A 22630-nucleotide genomic window follows, 5' to 3' on the forward strand; every position below is an offset into this window, starting at 1 on the left:
AAAGAGAAAGAAAAAGAAAAAAAAGAAGAAAAAAGAAAAAAATGCCCAAAGGCTAACTTTTGGGGGCACTTTCTCATTTCTAAGATGACTCTAACTCATATCAAGTTGTCATAACACTGACCAGCGTACTATCTTCTAGAATCTTTCTCTTTCTATATTAAGTATGAGTGGAGAGAGGGTATATTTTTTTTATTTAGATATTTTCTTTACTTACATTTCAAATGTTCTCCCTTTTCCTGGCTTTCCCTCAAAAAAACCCCTCCCTATTCCCTCGCCACTTCCTCTGCTCACCAACCCACCCTCTCTAGCTTCAGCTTCCTGGCCCTGGCATTCCCCTTCACTGGGGCATAGAACCTTCACAGGACCAAGGGCCTCTTCTGCCCTTGATGACTGACTAGGCCATCCTCTGCTACATATGCTGCTGGAGCCATGAGTCCCACCATGTGTACTCTTTGGTTGGTGGTTTAGACCCTGGGAGCTCTGGGGGTACTAGGTAGTGGAGTAAAAAACAATTTGTCTATGAATGTACTTTTTGCTGTGGATTGAATTATTTTATTTTTTTCTTTGTTTTTGTTTGTTTGTTTGTTTGTTTGAGACAGGGTTTCTTTGTGTAGACCTGGCTGTCCTGGAACTCACTCTGTAGACCAGGCTGGCCTCGAACTCAGAAATCTGCCCACCTCTGCCTCCCAAGTGCTGGGACTAAAGGTATGAGCCACCACTGCCCGACTCTGAACTAATTATAAAAGTTCTGTTATAGCAAATTAAATAAGAATGGCCCCCATCGGCTAATACATTTCAATATTTGATTCCCCCTATTGGTGGAACTGTTTCAAAGTATTAAAATGTGGATGTGCTTTTGTTATAGGAGGTATGTCACTGGGATGAACCTGGGGACTCCAAAACCCTTTTGCTCAGTATCCCCAGAGCGTTCTTCCTCCCTGTTGGGATTTTAAGATGTGAGCTCTCAACTTCCCTGGCAACCATGCCTTTGTCCCATTGTCCCATCAACATTTACTCCAGGCCTCTGAAATAAGAAGTCCAATTAAATGCTTTCTTCTATAAGTTGCCTTGACTATGTCATTTTATCATAGCAATAGAAAAGTAACTTAAGACACATGTGCTACTGAAAAATTATCTATGTTTATCAGGGAAACTATCCTATAATTATCTGTTAGCATTTTTTTCTTTTGATTGACTGGTTTAAATATTAGGGTAATACTGGATTCATAGAAGGAACTTGGAAGGTTCTTTATCTTTCTGCTTTATGAAATATTTTGAAAAATACTGGTGTTGTTTCTACCTTGAAGGGTTGTTAGAATTAAATAGTGAATCCTTCACATCCTAGAACTTTTAATTGTGAGGTTATTATTATTATTATTATTATCATTATCATTATTAAACTTCTAATTATATTGCACAGTTTAGGACATTTTTTAAAATTTATTTTTTTATTATTACACATGAGTACACTGTAGCTGTCTTCAGATACACCAGAAGAGGGTGTCAGATCTCATTATGGGTGGTTGTGAGCCACCATGTGGTTGCTGGGATTTGACCTCAGGACCTTCAGAAGAGCAGTCCGTGCTCTTCCCCACTGAGCCACCTCTCCAAACCACGACTGTTTAAATTGTTTAACCTACCTTGGTTTAATTTTGGTATTTCATGTGTTTATTGATTCATTCATTTTTATAAAATGTCTTGGTGGATGTTTTGAAAGCTTTTTTGAATGCCATTGAGATTTTGTGTAAAATATGTCTTTTTCATTTGTAATTTTGATAATTTGGGTTTTCTCTCTGTTTCTCTTGAATAGTTTTGTAAAAGGACTTTTGATTTTATCTTTTTTTAAAAAAATCAACCCTGAAACTGGGAATGGAGAAATTTACATGTAAATAAAGAAAATATCTAAAAAATAAAAAAAAGATCAACCCTGTTTCATTAAGTAATTGCTTTGTTTTATTGTTATCATTCTTTCCATTTTCTTAATTTCTTCCTTGAAAAAATTGGTTCTATCTACTGATTTGGGGTTTGCCCTTTTCTTGCTCTTTCAAAGCCTTAAAGTGTATTAGTAAGTTATTTATTTATAGTCTCTGATTGTCTGCTTGCACATGTATGTAGAAACACATGCAAATCATGCACCACTCACAATAGTTTCTTCAACTGTTTTGAGGCAAAAACTCTCACTGAATCTGGAGCTCAAAAATTCAACCAGATAAGCTGGCAACTAAATCACAATGACTCTTTCAGCTGTATCTCTTCAGTGTAAGATTACAGGTGTATGCTGCCATGTGTGGATTTTGCTTTTCTTTCATGGGTTCTAGGGGTCTAAACTTTGCTTCTCATGCATGTGAAGCAAAATCTTTATCAACAGACCCATGTCCTCAATATAATTATTTTGGATGTAGTTGTCAGGTAAAAAATTTGATGATTATACAAAAGCTAGCATTCTGTGGGAACTTTTGAAGCTGGTTCCCCTCTACCAAGGCAACCATTTCCTGATCACTGTCAGAATGGACAAAAGTCTATCTGTGGTGCCTATTAACATGCTAAATAGCATGAGGGTCTAGAGACTCCCTTACTATCACAAGTACCTATTACATTTCAGAGTCCATCCTGGCATCCTGGCTCTACACGTTCTTTACCCTAAACTTCTCCAGCTCATGGGAATCGATCCTTCTAGCTTATTTTTCCTGATAATCCTGATCTCTCTCTCTCTCTCTCTCTCTCTCTCTCTCTCTCTCTCTCTCTCTCTCTCTCTCTCTCTCTCTCTTTCTCCTTTACTTTTTCTTGTTCTTGTTCTCCTTTACTCTTTGTCTTCCTCTCTTGCTTCCCCAGCATCTTCTCTTATCACCAAGTTCAGTCTGCTGACTATGATAAGTCCACTACTTACTTTCCCTGTTTTGCACTGTTCCAGATACCTCAAGCTGTACTCTCCCTCATATCTACAATAAAACCTTGCATTTAAACATACTTTCTAAAGGTCATTTTATCAGTTTATACAATAGTAACTGAATTCCTAATTATTGTCTTTCAGCTCTTGAAATACAACATTGCATGCTCTCCAGACTTTTAAGTCTCTTCAAAAATCCATTAGAATTCTGATAGATTTGTCCTTAATTCAACTTTTTTCCTTCAGTGCTATCTATCTATCTGTCTGTCTGTCTGTCTGTCTGTCTGTCTGTCTATCTATCTATCTATCTATCTATCTATCTATCTATCTATCTATCTATTTATCTATCACCTATCATGTTAGGTATTTAGGAAAGATCTATGTTCAGATCTTTCCCATTTTGACTGACATGCCTCCTGTGCCTGGATAGCCAACTTGCTAGTCTCGATTTTGAAAGATTTTTAAATAAAGATAGCTTTCTGTGTCCATTTAGTATTGTTTTTATGTTTATGATTTCAGGGTTGACCACTTGACATTGGATAACCAATTAAGAGGTTTATCTTTCAGTAAGTCTAATTCCCTTTCTCAGAAGTCCTAAGTTGCTTGTAGTTCTTAGTCTTAGTGAGAGGCCCTGTGAAATCTCTCTTTCCTGTCTTCATGTGCTATTTATATTGGCATTACTCAAATTGTGTCTAGGCAGCCATATCACTGACATGTTGTGGTTGTAGCTTTACTGTCATTTCTTAAAGACACAATCTCACAGCAGAGTTTCTGGTCCTCTGGCACTTAGAAATTTTCTGAGACTCCTTCCACCATCTATGATGTTCCCTGAGTCTTAGATAAAAAAGCTGTGCCATGGGACAAAATCAGTCTTTGCATGGCGTTCCATAGAACTCTATGTTTTAGTTATGTTTTCTCATTATTTTATCTTTGTTAACATCTTTAGTGTTTCTGTTAATCTGTCTCAAGAATTCTTTCTTCCACATGATCCATTATATTATTTAGGCTTTCAATTAAGTTTATTTTGCATACTGACTTTTATATAACTAAAATTTTCCATTTTTCCATATTTCTGTTTCCTTATTAAATTCTAGTTTTTATATGCTAGATTAACTTTCTTATTACATTTAATAGTTTATTTTTACTCTTCTTGAGTTCTTTCAGGATTTTATTTCTTTCCTCTTTTATTAAACAACTGTAGTTTTCTGAGGTTTTATCTAATTCACTCTCACTGTAGGCCAGTACTATATTTTCCTTGGGGAGAACATCATTCTTCCTTGCTTTGTCATTTTTCTTGTTCTATTCTGTCGAGATTTTTGCATCTGGGTTATTTTATTAGTTTTTGTTATAGTCAAAATACTTTCAGCATTTAAGTAATAGAATTTATATGTGTAGTTTAGAATTTATACCCCTAGTTATGTTCTAAGGGACTCTGGTACAACCAAATATTTGACTATCAGCTGTAGAATCAGCTACAGTTGCTGAATAGAACAATATGTCCCTCTAGCCAATTAACAGTGATATTTTTTACTCTAATAACTATTGGAAGATTAACATACAATAATAAAACTATATATAGTGGAGCATTACCAAGATTATAAGCAGATGGAATGTGATAAGCATAGGAATTAATGTTAGATCAATTGGTAGAAAATTGAGATGAGGAAAAATATCCGGAGGAAAGACTTGAGGTACTCTTAGTGTCTAATAGTTTAACCATTTTTAAAGTTTTGGAGGACTAGAGTTAAGTTAAAGTAGAGGAGCAGGGAAGGCAAAATTGAAAAGGAAGCAGAAATTAGTAAGAACGTACATGGTTATATGTAGGAAAAAATACTACAGAGTATATAATAGTGTAATGGGTTAAAAAGCATGCATAACAATCATGCAAACTAAGCAATGCATTACCTAAAGCAAGGTACTTCCAGAGTGTTTATTCAAGAATTAAGATTTAAAAATGAAAAGAAAACATAAAAATTATCAAAAACATTGACAGTAGCAAAAAAGATCAAGTGTAATAAAAGCACATTGGATTTTAGAAAAATCATATCAGTCACTGTTTCTTTCATCTTGGAATGGGTTTTGAATTCTTTCTTTTCCCTTCAAAAGTTTTCCCTGGCAAATTTCACTAATGGGAGAGATGCATTTTGTTTCTTATTCCAGTAGAAAGCTGTAAAGCCTGATTTTGTGTATGTATTGTCCCATAGAGATTAGATAATAAAGACTTGGATTGAGTATTTGGCACAGCTGCAGTAAGATGAGCAGTGTAGTTCTCAATTCCCTTCTTGATACTCTGTGTGGTTTGGCATCACTGTGCTGGAGAAGCCAGGGTGGGATCCCTTGCTGTGGGTTCCCATAGAGTATTGCTACAAACTTGGGATAAAGAGAATGTCAATTGCACTATCATATTTCAGCCCCTGGACCCACCCAGGTTTTGTGGCAAGTCTTTCCTCAGGCTGTGCCACCATGCTGGTGGAAGGGAAAGGAGGTGTAGGCTTTGTCCTGCAAGTCCGACTTAACCTCAACCGGAGTCCTGCTGTGAGAACTAAGCTTTAGTTCCAAGCCTTCATCTCCTATTGCTATCCAGTCCTTGGTTATGAGCTAACTGTTACTGCAGTGCTGCTGAGTGTGTGTGCTGTAAAGTGCCTCCCTGCGGTTTCCAATTACCTCACCAGAGCCAATTTGTGCAGCTAGGCACCAGTTCACAGCCACTCTTGTCTGCTTCCCCACAGAGATCTCACTTGGCTTAATAAGTCCATTTACAGCTACTGTTCTTGCAAGAATAGAGATTATCCTGTACTATCCTGCTTTCTTTCACTGAGTTGCATCATAAGATCTCTAACCTGCAAACTTCCCTGAAAATAACTATTCTTAAATTCTTGAGGAACTTCCATGTAATTTTACAACACGGCTTCATTCTTACCATAGTGTACCATCATTTTTAATCAAATTAAGTATACTTTGCTTTGCTTAACAGGTTTCTTTAACACAATAAGTTTAGAGATCTGTATTGAAATATCTCTTCATGAGGCTCCCTAATATCTCATTAAATTCTTCCCTGCCTCTGACTCTGCTTGCCTCACTTCTTGCGAACAATGACTATTATTGCATACTATTTGCATCTGTTATATCTGCTGAACTGAACTAGTCATAGCTGTGATTGACTATATTACTAATATTGGCTTTTCTCAGATCTTCTTTCTCTTTAAACCTTCTTTACTTCTTTCACAAGACACACACACACACACACACACATGCACATGCACGCACACACACACGCACATGCACACACACTTTCAGATTCCTGAGAATTTTGTTTCAAAAAAGTACCAATCAAAAAGTTTTACCTTAGAGAGCTCCTGTCCAGGGCCACATTGTTGGCAGGTGACACAGCGCCCCCACTGGTCCCGGTACTCATTTTCTTGACAATCCATGATGAAAAAAACTGTGGGTACAGAAATAATTACTACTGATCTTAAAGAAAGATTTTAAAGTAGTGGCTTCCCTGACATGTGGTTTCTGTGTCTACTTTACTGTGTGTTCTAATGAAAATGGCCAAGGAAGCCAACCTAAAGCAGATGAAATTTTTAAAGTACTGAAAAGAACTCTTCTAAATGCTTTCTATTTGCCAATGCATTCAATTCTCCAAAAAGATGTTACAAATTATTGTTAATTTCATTTAAAAGGTAAGGGAACTAAGGTAAAGGAACAAACAAATTTTCAGCTTGTGGTTATATCCGGAGTTTTACTGGCCAAAATTAATAAATAAATTAGAAAAACCATTGGCTTCCTTCTACTGGCTACAATAAAATATGTGAAAAGCTCTTAAAACCCACCTTTACACTGATTATGCTTGTTAATATTTTCAACAGTTTTCTGACTTAAGTAATATGGAAAATATCATACTTATTAGTGAAGAAAAATTTTGAAACACGACTTTTCTTTGCCAAAGTACCTGATTACTTTGACTGAGTCATTCTATTTCAACTTACAGTCTTGCATGGATTAGTAATGGCTTCAGTTACTTACACTGAGGAAAATTTACATTGTCACCCTCCCCTACACCAGATAGCTTGAGAGAACTGAATGTGCTATGTTTCTTCAGGTCATCAAGAAGATTTTGAAGAACTATACAAATTAAATGATAGGTATGGAGATAGATAGCCTTATATAAACACAATTTTTTATAACAGTGGCTCAAGGAATATATACATGGTACTTGTCTCTCTAAGCTAAAACTCTGGTGGGACTTTTTTTTTTTTTGATTTAGAAAGATTTTATTTTCGGTCTGTCAGAAATTACAGCAATATAGTCATAAATATCTAATTACTACATTCAACAAATAATATTACAATACAAATAATTCAAACAAGTACACTTAGAACAGGTTTAATTTCACAGCATCTAAACTGCCCCCAGAGCGACCGAGGCACGCATCCTCCACCCTCCTGCCTGGGTCTGGGTCCATGGGCCCAGCAGTGAGGTGTAGGGCACATACTAGTACGGAACCAGTGAGATGCCTCCTCAGGTCAAGGCAGCCTCTAGGGTTGAAGTTAAGCACTGGATCAGACAGTGGGGACAGGCTATGGCAAGTCTTGAAGTCAAAGCTTGCATACTTGAAAGAGTACAAACAGCTGCTATAAGTGGCTAATGCATACCTCAGAGGTGCTGAGCCTGCTGTGCAGGCCATCTCCATGCTGGGGCCTGGGCAGCTGAGGGCAGGAGCGGGAGGCATCTACGTTGCAGTTCAGCTTAGCTGGTTGAGACTCTCAGTGCTGTGAGTGTGGCTGTGCGACCCCCCACTGTTAGGGTGGGGCTTGTTCTGGATGCCCTAAGTGGTACAGTCTGGTGTGATGGTGCAGGTAGGTGTTTTTAAGTCCGCTCGGTGTGACATTTTTGTCACTTCTTCCTAATCTTATACAAGACCGTATTTCATGTGGGTTCTCGACTTCCTGAAAGTCCTAAATGTATATTTCTAATAATAAGAGATGATGATGTGAACCCAATCATCTCTTCCAAAGTCACCAATAGAAATCAGGTAAAATGTCCTGGCTGCCATTTTTGCTGAAGTATAACTTTTCTCAAAACTTTTCCCCATTTCCTCACTCAACAAGGTGGCCTATGAAATCCACTTTTTGAACAAAATGGACACACTTTCTCCTTTGTTGTCAAATTGTCACCCTCAGAAGACAAGCTTCCCCTCTTTGCTATCTATCCTTGTCATTGAGGGAAAAAACCACAGTAGTCTCATAACCTTCACTGATAAGGGAATTCGGTGTTATGGCAACAAATCCAGCATAGATTATCTAAAGAAATATTTTTCCTGTATAGTTTTCTTTCCCAGAAAACAGAAAAACATTGATAGGGTCCACAAAGCAGACCTCCTTTAGAGATAAATTCTTAACATAAGCACCTGGAATTTTGTGGAAGCTGCTGTCCATGAAGCGTATGTGAGACCCTATTTACAATTTGGTTTCCCAACTCCAATTCATCCAATAGGCATTAAATCGCATGAAGCTTAGTGTCTTTCATTAGCCTTGGCTTGAAATTGTTTTCTAAGTAAGCTTCCTGCCAAATACACATATGCATACCAGGATACCAGGATAGAGTAAATAACAGAGTTTGTCTCTCCTTTTTATCAAAATGGTTATCTAAAACATAAATTAAATTGACTTTCAATTAGAGTTTAAGAAACTGCTTTTATTAAAGAAAACATGAGCCAGGAAGTGGTGGTGCATGCCTTTAATCCCAGCACTTGGGAGGCAGAGGCAGGCGGATTTCTGAGTTTGAGTCCAGCCTGGTCTACAGAGTGAGTTCCAGGACAGCCAGAGCTATACAGAGAAACCCTGTCTCAAAACAAACAAACAAACAAACAAAAACCAAAAAACAAGCAAACAAAAAAAAACAAAAACAAAAAAGAAAGAAAGGAAGAAAGAAAGAAAGAAAGAAAGAAAGAAAGGAAGGAAGAAAGAAAGAAAGAAAGAAAACATGTGTACTATGGACTGTCCTGAAGAATCCTGGGTATACAGATAAAACTGCCTAATAAGCAATAAATGTCATCACTCATGGATAATATGAGGCCTTATACCCTGTGAATAGCAGTGCCCTATAGCAGATGCTAATTTATGGTAAAAGTAAAGAAAAAATAATTAAGTCTTGAGAATATATATCTATCACTGACTCTGTCTTTCTACAAAGTGTTACAGAAGATGTACTTTTGGAAAGGTCTGCAATTCACAATCAAACATATGAATTTTATAGTTAAGAACAGTTAATGCCCGACACCAAGTTAGTACAGAAATGGTAATCAAACAGTGCTTGCTGTTTAGCAGTTTGTGAACATGCTTACTTCCATTGCCTATGTATATGTCTAGCTAGGAAACTTACATTGTTTCCTTTCCAATAGTGCCTTTCCAGACAATGCATTATAACCCCATGTCAATGATACTTGGGTCTGAATCACAACACTGCCATTTACTAGCTTTTAAAATTGTTTCCTTTTTCACAGCACTATTTGTTTCACTCATAAATTTAGTATTTTAACAATAGGTATTTTTCACAGTAATTTACAAAGAGATAGACATAACACTATAATGTTAAAGTATCCAATACAAGAGCTTTCTGCAAGTGTTACTACATAGTAATTAGTAGGTTTATCCCTAATTTACAAGAGACTTTTCAGAAGTGTGATCAGTTCAAGGGAATTCACGTTTGTCATTCCCAGGATTTGCAGGAAAGGGAAAAGCACATAAAATACTTCAGTGGCCCATTGCATCAGGAGCATGGACGTCATGCCAAGAAAAAGGTGTCCCTGGAGCTCACACCTCCTTAGCAATTGCTCTCCCCAATAACCTGAGGCTAAGAAACAGGTTTCCACCAATGTGTGTAGTGTCTAAATCACCTTGGCTCAACTGACCATTGGTTTAGTGTTTCTTGAATATATCTCCTCGAGATATTTCTCCATAAGAAGAATTAAATAGATAAGGCTTAGAGACTTTGAAGGAAAAATTATTTCTAACATGAAAGTGGAAAGAAAAAATATACCAGTTATTTGGGGATGGTATTAGGGACATTACTGAGCACCAGGTCATTTCCCACAGAGTAATCACTTCCATTGACACAACCTAATGCTGTGGCTGATCCTGGACATGGGACTGTGTTCTTTTTATATCATTACATTAGTGGAAAGAGGGGAGATGGTAGAACTTGTCCAACATCTCTGTTCTCCTCTCCTGGGGCATGACTAAGGCTGGGTGGGATTCTTTCTGCTTCTGTCCAAGTTCACAATGCTTTCAACTGTATTGTACAGGCCACACTCAAAACATCCGCCTATGCCTTGAGCAACAACAAAGGAAGAAAAGCACAGACAAAGAAAACAGATCAACACTGAATAAAGCCCCAGATGCAGTTGGCAAAATCTATGGTTTGTGACAGGATATACTCTCCAGGTAAGATGTAGAGCCTTTCTATTGCCTACTCAGGTTCCCCTGTATCACTTTCACAGCAAATATGACCCCTTCCCATAGGTAACTGACATTCTAGTTTCTGTCATATGTTTTTACTGTCATTTAAGGTCACCTAACTCCAAATATAGGAGTTTCTAGTTTATATGTTTCTAGTTTTATGTTCTTTCTCATAAGAGATATTTAAATGTGTAATTTAAAATTGTTTTGATCAAACACTATAGATCTAAGTTTTTTGTGATCTTAGATTATGATGGGAAGACAAGTTATACTGAAATTTAGTACTTAAAAATTCAAAACTATTTTTTGTCTCAAAGCATGATTAAGAGACTAAGAAAAAGTGCCCTCTCAGATCTGAAGTGATCCAGAATCTCTTGAGTTCCAAAGTACAATTCGACTTAGAAACTGAGACCCTGGTAGTCTGTTGACCAAACACCTCTAGAATATGAGAAGTTGCTGTTAGTTTTGGATATGCTTGTTTTCTGGAAAAAGGGTGCACACCTCTTACTATCACAGGGCAACAAGCATTTGTCATTGTTTTCAGAGTATAAAAAAATTGAAGGCCTATTATTATTATTATTATTATTATTATTATTATTATTATTATTATTATTATTATTATTATTTTGGTCTGCTGAGTCATGTGGACAAAATACAAGTAAAGGGGAATCATAGTGCATTATGCCACTGCCTGAGTATAGTGGGGACTACTGCTCCCAACATACTCCTACCCCTCAGGGAGCATCTTTCTTTTAACCAGAGAACATGATTTGCAAGTGGGGTCCCACACAATGCCATTAGGAAAGTCTGGTATTTCAGGAATATCCATAACTTTTAGTGAAAATACGATCTGCTGCAGTGAGTACCCTTCTAGTCTCAGCTTCTAGTGGCATCTAAATCATGTCCACCACCAGTGTCCCTGACAGTACCTTCCACCACAGCCTCTTTAACACATGAAATGGCACCAATACCAGGCATGCCTTCTACTGAGGCCCAGGCTATTTTCCCCTCTATAGGTCAGATGCTGTTTCTCAGAAATCCCTATGACTTTTGGATTACTGTGGTTGGGCCCCTGTAGTTGCTGACTTTAGAATCTCAGGGCTCACTTTGAACTAACCAGACTGCCAGGAAGGCCCTCTCTTGTCCACAGAACACATAGAACTTCAAGGGGCATCCAAGAGGAAATCTTCAGTTTGAAGGCCTTATTTCTGCAAGTCTGACAACTGTGGGAAAGTATATACCAAACATTCTGGCCTTCAATCACCAAATACAGACTTGAGTAAGAAGCCCTGCAAATGGAAAACAAATTACATGGTCCATTTCTGCTCTGATATGCGTGTATGTTTTAGTATGAATATAATCTAGATACTGACCTCATAGATTAGATGAATATAGCTTACAGTTCGTTAGATATAACCATCTAGCTAACACCAAAGGATTCATCAGTAGATTTTAGTTTAAGTAGAACCTCAGGTCAAATGTAGACAGGTCTAAGGTCTTTTTACTCCTAACCAGTAACTTTAATTTTCTTCCTTTGGCTCTCTAACCCCTGACCTCACTGTCTCAGACCAACTCATCTCTTTGATATGTAAAGATTTGAACTGAGGAAGGAATACCAGGATGTGATATATTCAAGCCCCAGTGAAACTACTGACCCTATCAGGGATACCTCAAAACCCTCAAAAATAATCTCTGATGCTCTTATCACTCAGAACCACCCACCCCACCCTTTAGCCAGATGAATAGATGGAACAGAGATAAGGGACTTTAAAAAGCTTGTATTGCCTGTTGCTCTTTACCTCAAAACCCTTTACTGACCCTTGTTTGCCTGCTCCATAAAGTCCAGAATCTCTCCCTAGATTTCCCACAGTCTCCAGCACCAGGTTTATGTTAAAAAAGAAAGCTATCATTTACTGGAAAACGGCCTTAACAAAGGGCTTTGAACATCAGGTTTTATGTCATGATCTTCTAGAAAGTAACAGGAAGTGTATTTGACTAAAATGAACACGTCATATGTAGCACAATACATCCCCTCTTACACGGCTAATCATGTACCCAGAGTTTCTGTACCTGCCCACTAGATTTAAATGGGATTCTGTGACACAGGAAATGTGTTCTAGGATCTAAAATTCTGTACAGTCACAGACTCCCAAACTGTGGGACAGGTAATATTGTAATATTCATGGGTAAAATTTGACTAACAGTTAAAGCCTGAAGGAGAGATCCTAGAAGGGAAATTCTGCTTAACTTCTCTCAGATTTTAAAAAAATACTTCTGAAAGAAGGAGTACAAGTGACCAATAAACACATGAAAGTATCAGTAGGAATGCAAATTAAAACTACAATTAAATATTTCATTATAACCTGTAGCAATATATTTTTCTTAAATATGGATAAACAACTGTCATGGAAGATGTAGACAAGTAGGATATCACACAGTGTTGTTGAGAGTGTAAAATAGTGCAACATTTATATAAAATGATTAATCAGTTCTTCAAAAAGTGAAGCATTGAGTTATCATATGATATAGCAATTATTCCTAAATATAGATTCCTAAATATGTATGCCAAGAGGTGAAAACCCATGTTCACACCAAACCTTATACGTAAATGTTCCTAGAAGCATACTCATAAAAGAAAGTAAAAAAGAAATAATCAAATGTCCATCAACTCATAAACTTGATAAATGAAACTTAGTGTGTCTGTAAAATAAAATACTATTTATCTAGAAAAAGGAATGAAATACATAATGTATGCTATAATGTATAATCAATCTTTATTATGATTAAGAGACATAGCTAGACAGGAAAGGGCAATAATGTGATTTTATTTATGTGAAATGTCTAAAATAGACAATTCATAGAGACAAAGGCAGATTTATTATTTGCCATAGGCTGGGAGGAAGAAACAATGACCGATAAAAGCACAACGAAAATGACCTGGAATTATATGGTAGAAGTTTGTGGATATATTAAAAAGCATGAAGTTGTATACTTGAAATGGTAAAGTTTATGTTATATGAATTATGTTTCACTTTTTTGGAGAAAGGTAACTGTCATTTTTTAATACTTGAAATGTCTCAGATTTTTCTAGTGAATATTGTCAAATTAGCACTAAAATTAAAATAAAATTTAATACTGCTATAAATACTCAAGTTCCAACTGATTTATTTCATCCTACTTTTAAGCCAAACTTGGAAATTGATGTGTGTGAACACACACATATAATTAATGTTATATTGTTATATTAATATTTTATTAAGTATATGTACATACATACATTTATCCAGTAAGGCTAGAGCAACAATTACTCTTTCATCTGCATCTTCTCTGAACCTGTTCCCATTGTCTTGATTCCCCAGAAAATAACTTAGAAGGGAGTGAATGCAGGCAAACAAGAAAGAGAAAAGGAATGACGTAGGCATTAATAATAATCTCAACATTAGCTCACTGTGCCCTGAATAAATGATGTTGGCTAAATTTCTTCTGGATGTAAGACACTTACGCTGCTGGGTGTGCAGCTGCTTCTGGCCACCCTTTATGGCTGTTGGTCTTCTCAACTTGCAGAAATGCCTGTGGCATGAAGCATGGTCTCTCTAACTGAGATGAGTAGAACTTGTAGGATGACAAGTCTAAATTAAGAACTCAGGACTTTAGGCTATTTGCTTTGCCTGGGCAGTACAGAAGTCCTGAGATTAAAAAAGGGTGATGAAGATAGCAGCTGGCCCATGCCCTACCCATTCTTCTCCTGCAAGCTCAATCACCGCCCATGTGCACAGGTTTGTCACAAATCAAAGCAGTTCCTCATTTTGGCCTCGAGAATAATTCTTTCCTTAAAAAAATCCAACCTTCTAATCTGTATAATGCCCTCATCGATTCCAGATGTTTGGCCTGTAGTTCAGATGTTGCTCCATACAGTTAGATACTGTCTCTCAGTTTTCTCTTTTCTGGTCTGGCCAGATCCATTTCTAGCACAGCTTTTTCTTGTCATTTTCCTATGTTCATGTCATCAAGCATATCATCATTCTAGCTCACTCTTTGTGAGTTTTTATTTCATATTTTACTTATAGTTAATTGTCCCAGCTACAGCTCTGCCAAAAGCAACATTCATACTCATTGCTGATTCAAGCTGCACAGTCATTGTGAGAAAGTTGATTAGGTTAAACACTTCAGACCAGTGGTCTTTATTCTTATATTTAGGAAGCTTCAAAATATACTAATACCTGGCTATGACTATTAGGTTTCTGATAAAATTAGTCAAAGTCTAACCTGAACTTCTGGAACTTTTATAGTTTATTCATTGATTCTCAAATCTAACTATTCTAAATAACAGTGTGGTGTCCATGCAAAGGTTTCATTTGTTTTCTGTGTTGTTTGAATATAAGTCACCGCCAATAAAAGGGAATTCTTATTGTTCCACAGTCAGAGGTAATCTACCCACATTTTCTTTTTTATAGGAGAATGAGAGATGAAGAAGCAGAAAATAGGAGAATGGATCCTTTAAAATTATATTCTTTTCATCTCTTTCATGGGTTTTCCCTTTTACTCACAAGAAATTTGAAGTCCTTTTAATGACTGGTGGTATTTTACATAATCTAGCTACCTAATCTTCCTCTGTTATCTCTAGCCATAGACTTTTCTGTTCTTCCCCTTACTCAATTCAGTGCAGCCATAGTGGTCTCATTGCTATTCTTCAAATTAAGCAGCAATATTTTCCGGAGAAGGCCACCATAGGGTCTTAAAGCCAGGAATCTTCTCCCAAATACACACATTCGATTACTTCTCTACTTCTTCAGTCTTTATTATTATATCATCTTCTTAATTAGGGTTCTCTGGCCACTACTTTAAATTGGAATTTCCATAATCATTCTATCCCTTCCCATTTCATTACTCTCCATAGTACTTATGACCTTCTTATACATTATGGTTTTCTTATTACCATTTGTCCTATTTTTTCTCCAACTAAAGTGGAATCACTATGAGATCATTATACCAATTATGTTTACTATTCTATCCAAAACATTTAAAATTGTTCCTGTTACACATTAGGCACTAAATAAGTATTTTTAGTTTGAGCAAATGATAAAAAGAACTTCTATAGAATAATAGTGATAGTATTGTTATAATAATGTTTTGATACAGGCATGGGCAGTAGGGTTTTCATATGCTGTTTTGACTTTGGTTTGTGTAAAAGTAAAATTTCATTCAGCAAAATAGCTCAGTGAGTAGAGCAATGGATTTGTCATATAAGCCTGATGAACAGGTTTGATCCTTGGAATACATATTTAGAAAGTAAATTTTCTTTTTATGTCTAAATGTGTTAAAATATATGCCTGGGATAAAAATAACTGAGAGAACATGGTTGCCTATTGTAGTTTTCATTGGCTTCTTTTTCTATTTTCCTAGTGGATGTAGAATTTCATTTATTAATGATATCAACTTTAGTAAAATAAAAAGGAGTTGTATATAATTAAGGACTCACCTGTTTACTTTGTCTTTTATTCCAGTGCACACAGTAAGACGTGATGTCCCATTTGAGGTAGGCAGAAATATATAGGTTTTTTTCAAGGCAGTTGTCACTGTAGAGGTAGAATTAATGCTTGAATGGGGCCATATCTACTTATCCAAAGGCAAACAGTCATAATATGAGTTAAATTTCAGAATGTGTGCTGGCACACATAGCTACAACACAAAAGGACACAAATTTTTCAAAAAAACAACAAATACAACTTAGAAAACTATAAATTAACCAGAACAAAGCCCAAAACCTACAAAATCACATAGGTGTATGAATAATGAAAGCATTAATGAAATTAAGACCAGTCAATTCCAGGCTGATTTTAAGGGGAAAATACTCTTTTGATTTCTGCTGAAGCAGTCATCCTAAGTAAAAGAAAAGGCACAGAAACTACTTTGGATTATTGTCAAGGGAAAAATGAGACAATGTGTGTGAAAGTGCTCTGGAAACTCCAGATTGTGCTTCACATGTGAAGAGCTGCAATAACTGTTAGTGTCCCATCCCAAGCAGAGGAGCAAAGGGTAGTGGAGAAAAGCCACAGATCATGTCAATATTGAGCCAATATTTAGAGTGTCTGATTTGCTCTGTTGTTACCAAACCCTAAATGAGTCACTGGTTTGTGTATTGACTACCATAAGACAGCATGAAATTGTGCCATGAGCAATAATTAATTATCTACCAATAGAATGCTCAAAGTAGAGATTCATTAGCTAACCAAGGAAAGTTGGCTGGGTGTCCCAGAAAACAATTGAAATTATAATATTATTTCTTTATGTGAATGACTCAGGAAGTATGTTCTAATTTCTGATTTCTCTTCCCATTGTTTGGTCTTACATCATATTATTTCTACTCTGTTTAGATTAGAAAGCAGTCTACAAGAACTGGACCGCCTTGAATCTGTCAGTCCTTTTTACCCAACAACAATCAAATATGCCATCTCTTCCTCACAAAGCCAGGGAATAAAATAGCCTACAGAAATAGTGGGGCAAGCCAGTAGGCACATGTAACACAACCCAAGGCAAAACTGTACAATAGGACTGGGAAAAATCAGCCCAGAGATTGAGGCCTATTTGTAGAAAATGATGTTCCATTACTAAAGTAGTTCCACCTTCTTTTAAAGTCATGCCCAAGAAACAGGGAAAGGTAATTGGAGATAAACAAGAAAGATTGATATACACTTATAAAAAATGTCTCAAGGAAACTCAATGTTTTGTTTAATAACTAAAAATCTTACAGAAAAGAAAATGTGAAAAATGCCCATGAAGAAGACAAAGTATAGGACTTGAAGGAGTTGACATTATAAAAACAATCTGGTAAAAATAAACTTATTATTTCATATATAATTATGCTCTGTGAAACAATTTTCAGAAATAATTTCAGATTTTGAAAAAATCCACACAAGAGGTCATTATAGTCTCATCTTTTTATTGTTTAGAGGAAACTACCATCTATCTCTAGTTGACCTCCTTAATAACAGGCAACTCAGTACTCACAATATGTTTTCATTATGTGTTTTTTCTCCTTTTTCACAACTGGACAAAACATAAGTTAGAACTGATTGGACTATATAGGCATGAAATTCTACAAGAGTATATCAAGATAACCTCAACCCTTAAGATCCAAGTCAAAGCCAGGCAGTGGTGGTGCAGGCCTTTAATCCCAGCACATGGGAGGCAGAGGCAGGCGGATTTCTGAGTTCAAGGCCAGCCTGGTCTACAGAGTGAGTTCCAGGACATTCAGGGATATACAGAAAAACCCTGTCTCAAAAACAAAACAAAGCAAAACAAAACAAAACAAAACAAAACGGATCCAGGTCAGAAACTGGAATTAGTTCTTTTAGAAGAACAAAAAAACTCCTCAGAGTTACATAGTGCATTTTCTATTTCCCATACGCAAAGAAGCAGGTCCCCTTCAGGCTGATTGTCCACTGACTATGTTACCAAGGATTCAGTTTCTCTTTCCCTCTTACACTCACAACAGAATATTGGCTTTGTAATCTCTCAACCGGAAAAATTCCAAAGAGTAGACTGGTTCAGGGAATGGTAGTTCATGAAAGGGAAGCAGTTCTGCCCACTCTTCCTGGCTTAGTCACAATAGTGACTAACATCCTCCTGGAAATAATGACATTTTACTGTTTGATTCCATCATATATTACATGGAAACCACTTCACTTTTTCAGCGTGGGTTGCTGTCTCTTAGGGATACTTATATAGAGTAGCTTTATAGATCCTCCAGGGTGGATGGCTAGTCACTAACCACTCAGTTGATAATTGTTTTTGAAGCTAGGCATTCTGTTAGAACTTAGTCAAAAAAGACAAAGCCACGCTGGAACAAAGAAAGCTTATTATCATCTATAAGAGAATAGGTCTAGAGAAACACTGAAAAACATGTCGTTAATTCTAATCTAAGACAGACTAGAGTCATCCTTGTATCTCTCATATTTATCTAATAAGAGTCCTTCTAATATAAAGAATGATGATAAAACTGGCCAGGACTCTTCCCATTAAGCACCTTTCGGGACAATATACAGGTGGAGACAGTCTTCTCAAGGAAGCAGAGGAAAAACTAGCTTCTGCCTCACAAGCTTCAGCTCTGAATAAGGACTTCACTGAAGGGAATATAGATCAGGCAGCCATCTAAGTAAAGAAAGCCTATACAGCCTGCCTGAGGTTTCTAAACCGAGTTACTATTTGTTTTTCTCCCTGTTTTTTCTTACCAAAAGGCAAAATTACTGGTACAGGACAATTGAATGATTACCTTCCTCTCTAGTGTCAGAATTAACCTACCTAGTCATGATTTTATATACAAACAGCTGTAGAAAATGAAGAAAAGAAGTCAATTAGAAGAAAAATGTGGCTTGTAGTTATGACTCAGATACATACAGCCCCAACAATCTTGAGCAGGTTTTATTTTCTTTAAGCACTCTCTATGAAAAAATGATGCAATTAAAGAATTGAAGGAAATAATACATTATAAAGAAACTTGTCACATCCTCCCGTCATGTTTTTTTTATTTTTTTCTGTTATTGCAGTCTCTCTGAAGGTGTTACTACTCAACCTTTGTATAGTTCAAAACCTTAGACTTCATTTATTTAATATCAAACCAGCCAAGAAATGGAAATCAGCTGCTTTACCAGGGAACAGAATATGAGGGAAATTTGGTCTCTTATCTTCAGATCTCCAAACTTTCAGAAAAGAGAAGCAGATTGCTGTAAGTATCCTCAGCAAACTCTATTAGAACATATGAATACAAGTCAAGAGCAAAATAAATGCTGCCAGACAAAGGAAAGAACTTCTAACAGGCCAGGATTTGCCCCCACACAGATGATGGGTTCTTTCAGAGAACAATGAAGACTTTTCCTCTAGAAATGTTCAGTCAGAGATGAGATGGATGTTTAAAGGTGAAGTCAGTTGTTGTAAAAAGAAACATATGACTCACAAAAGCCTGCTATTCATCAAGCATTGGGCTAAGTCTTTTACAGGGATTATAATTTTTAATCCTTTCAAAAAGTGGGGACTATTTCCCATTTTTCAAGAAATTAGAAGTTTAGGGAAATTTTGATTTTCTCACCAGGCTTACTCATGATTCCATAGGTGAACAGAAGAAACATCTCTTTGTTGTATACCACCAGTGAATACTAATGCTGCAAGGAAATGGTGAGCACACAATGCACTTATGATTCCAAACAGCAAGCAAATCTACCCAAGATTTAAAAACATTAGTCTCTAACTCTACCCAGAGAGATGATATGAAAATATGTGCTCTTTCGGAGAATAAGCTAACCCTAAGAGAGTCCCTCCATCTGTCCCTTCTTAAATTCCATGCAATTCATCAACTTCAAATTTCTGAACAGTCAAAGTTCTTATGATTTGATCAATACACTATGATACCTCCTTTCTAGTCTCATAGCCACCACATCAGGTCCAGGGCTTTGTGTACTTTTCATTTTTCCACTTTTTGTTTTCCTACTCAAGCCCAGTTTATTCATATTTACCTGAAATATAGATCTGACTTTTTCTTCAATTCACCAGCAATTGGGATGTAAACTGAATTAATTAATGGGGAAAAAAAGAAACTCACAGTGGCTCTACAATTGTCTATCTAATAAACAGAACCTCAAGCATCCAGTCTTGTGTAGTTTCCCATCAATATAATTTGTACTTTTCCCTAATTGTGCTAAAACATCCAACTCAACTATTGCTCCTTTCTCACGTTCTGTGCTCTGAGTTCCTCACTGTCAGGCCATTACTCATGTTTTCTCGCCTTCTCTCCTTTTTCCACCTGTTGAAATCCTATCTGTGCTACATAATCTATCTTAAATAATAATGGCTAATGTTTATTGAGTGCTTATTTTGCACTGTGCTAAGTGTGTGCAAGTATTTTACTTGGATTATTATAGTTCATCCTCACAATAACTCGATGATGTTGGCACTATTATTAACTCAACTGTTGCCTGTAGTAAAATGAAGCCCAGAGAGGGAAAAATATTCCTTTTCTCCAAGGTCACACAGTCACTATATGGTGGAATGAGACCTGAATACAAATACCTTTGCTCTCTAGCAAGCAAAGGTGTTAGGATTGACCTACAGTCAGCTGGGCAGAATGAATACAGACCTATACTGAAAGCATTAGGAGTTAGAATCAGGGAGATTGGAAATTAAAATTCCCCTCAGCTAATAAGTATCATTCAATCTAGCCTTATTTATATGGGATTGTATCAGGTCCCAAAGAAACCTGAGACAAGTCTCCCTCAGTACCTCTGGTGAAAAATCAAACACTCAAAAGCTGTCCAAAAACATACAAACAAGCAAACAAACAAAAACAAACAAACCCCTTTCTGCTGTTTTCTAGCTCTAGTTCATATGGTCCTTACTTGACAAATTCAGAGCATTTTGCTGGCATGCTTAAAGCTCATCTTGTGCATTATTGGTTGTCTTCCTTAACAGACTCAGGATAAGTCTGCTAAGGCCCCAGGGAGAACAGCCTCTATATGGCTTAGTACTTCAAACTTGGTGATAGAGGGCAAATATTCAGTATGCATCATATGTTAGATGAAAGGTATGGTGTGGGTCAAGGGGAACAGGAATGTTACCTGGATAGAGATTTCCACAATTTACTACCTCTTACTGCCCTACATGAAATTGGCAAGAGCTGCCAAAACCTGTCAAAATGAGATCTTACAGCCTGTTTTCCCAGCCTAGTCTCTGGCATGTCCCTTCTCCTTTCACCCTGCCAGTTCTTGCAGCTGTCTGGGTCTTGGCCAGTGTTTGGGGTGAGGCCGGATCAAAATATCACTGTCCTGGGCTCAGCTTCCAGCAGCAAGTGATCAAATGAAACTCAGTCGCACTGGTGACGAGGCCGGATTGAAAGCCCCCATACACAGTGCCAAATTGCTTTTTACACAGGCCCGGACTTGCCCAGGCACCACGTGGGTGGGCTAGTAGTTCAGCTTTCCACAGGATGCTCTGCATGTCCAATCTGTTCCCTCCTCCTCTCCAAGAGCTAACTCCCAGGCTCCTTCTCTTCCTTATCTCTGAATCCCAGATGCACAGGGTTGTTGGACAAATCCGGGCATGTTCCCAGCGGCCATCTGGCCCCAGTTCGAACCTGCACAGACAGGAACTGACTACTCAAAGCTGAAGGGATAACAGCCTAAGTTTCTGACATCTAGGAGAGTGCCATCAGGGCACAAAGGGATAGAATGACTGATAGCCACAGAATCCCTTCTTCCCCCAAATCATGCTGACTTTGTAGCACTCTTACAGGGACATCTGATATAATCCTCTGGTCCTCTATTTCTGTCCCTAGGTGCCACCGGTTCCAAGTGATTTACCACACGAAGGATGTTCCCACACTTACTCTGTCAAGATCAAATGGATGGATCTTACAATGGGATTCTTTGAACAAAAACATTCGAGTACAGAGCAGCCAACCAGCCCAACAGCCGCCCCTCAGCCCCCAGACAGCATACCGCTCTCACATTAGGTGGAATCCGTTGCAACCAGGGTTCTGCTGGAGTCATTTCACTTCCACGTGTGGCAACAACAGATCAAATCCATCCTCTATTTCTTTCGGGTTATGCCTATCTCCCTCCTCTCCCCTGTAAGGAATGCAAGACAGCTATTGGACTACTTTATATGTATGGGAGTGGTTATGCAAATAAACCCCGCCCATGAAAGGACCGTGTGAGTCTGGCGGGTAAACACTGGCCAAGTCACAAGTCTGGCAAGAGTTACTAAAGCTCCAGGAACTGAAGCTGGGCCTAGGGAGGGAAAGGCCCAGAGTTAGATCTAGCCTAATCTGTGGGGAGGAAGGGAGGAAGCAGCTAGCAAAACGCAGCTAAGTTTTTAAAGTTCTGTGCATGATTTAGCAGGCTTGGGGTTCCAGAGAAAACCAAAAGTTGAAAAAGTAAGGATTCTCAGACACGAGGAGAAGCCACTTTCTGGCTCTGGCTTTGCATTTTTATATTAATACTTTCAGAAGATTAAGATTTTTAACAGAAAATATGGAGCTTGGGAAAGACTACTAAAAATGAAGAAAAACTGGATCCTATACTTCACTCTGCATTTAAGCAATACTTTCACCTCTGTTGGGTCTCTGGGTCTCTCACTACACATACCTATATGATATACATACACACAAATACACACACATATACATATATGTACATATACACGTATATGTATATGTGTATATATACGTGTGTGTGTGTGTGTGTGTGTGTGTGTGTGTGTGTGTGTGTGCTCTTCCAACAAGGACACTTTCTTA

At 37.4% G+C, this 22630-nt stretch overlaps 1 protein-coding gene across 3 annotated transcripts in view; it reads right to left on the bottom strand.

Moving 5' to 3' along the window:
- Eda2r (ectodysplasin A2 receptor) overlaps positions 1-21947 on the bottom strand; it is a 41850-nt gene extending 19903 nt beyond the window's left edge. For 2 of the 3 annotated variants that reach the window (XM_031365391.1, XM_031365374.1), the window contains exons 1-3: positions 21834-21947; positions 15827-15923; positions 6232-6329 (exon numbers count right to left, since the gene is read on the bottom strand). In XM_031365391.1, coding sequence (XP_031221251.1) covers positions 6232-6318 — 87 coding nt within the window. In that variant the 5' untranslated portion in view covers positions 6319-6329; positions 15827-15923; positions 21834-21947. The remainder of the gene's footprint in view (positions 1-6231; positions 6330-15826; positions 15924-21833) is intronic. The other variant, XM_031365383.1, reaches the window with a different exon arrangement.
- Between the last annotated feature and the right edge of the window lie 683 nt (positions 21948-22630).

Source organism: Mastomys coucha, chromosome X (assembly GCF_008632895.1).
Source record: "Mastomys coucha isolate ucsf_1 chromosome X, UCSF_Mcou_1, whole genome shotgun sequence".
Taxonomy (NCBI): Eukaryota; Metazoa; Chordata; class Mammalia; order Rodentia; family Muridae; genus Mastomys; species Mastomys coucha.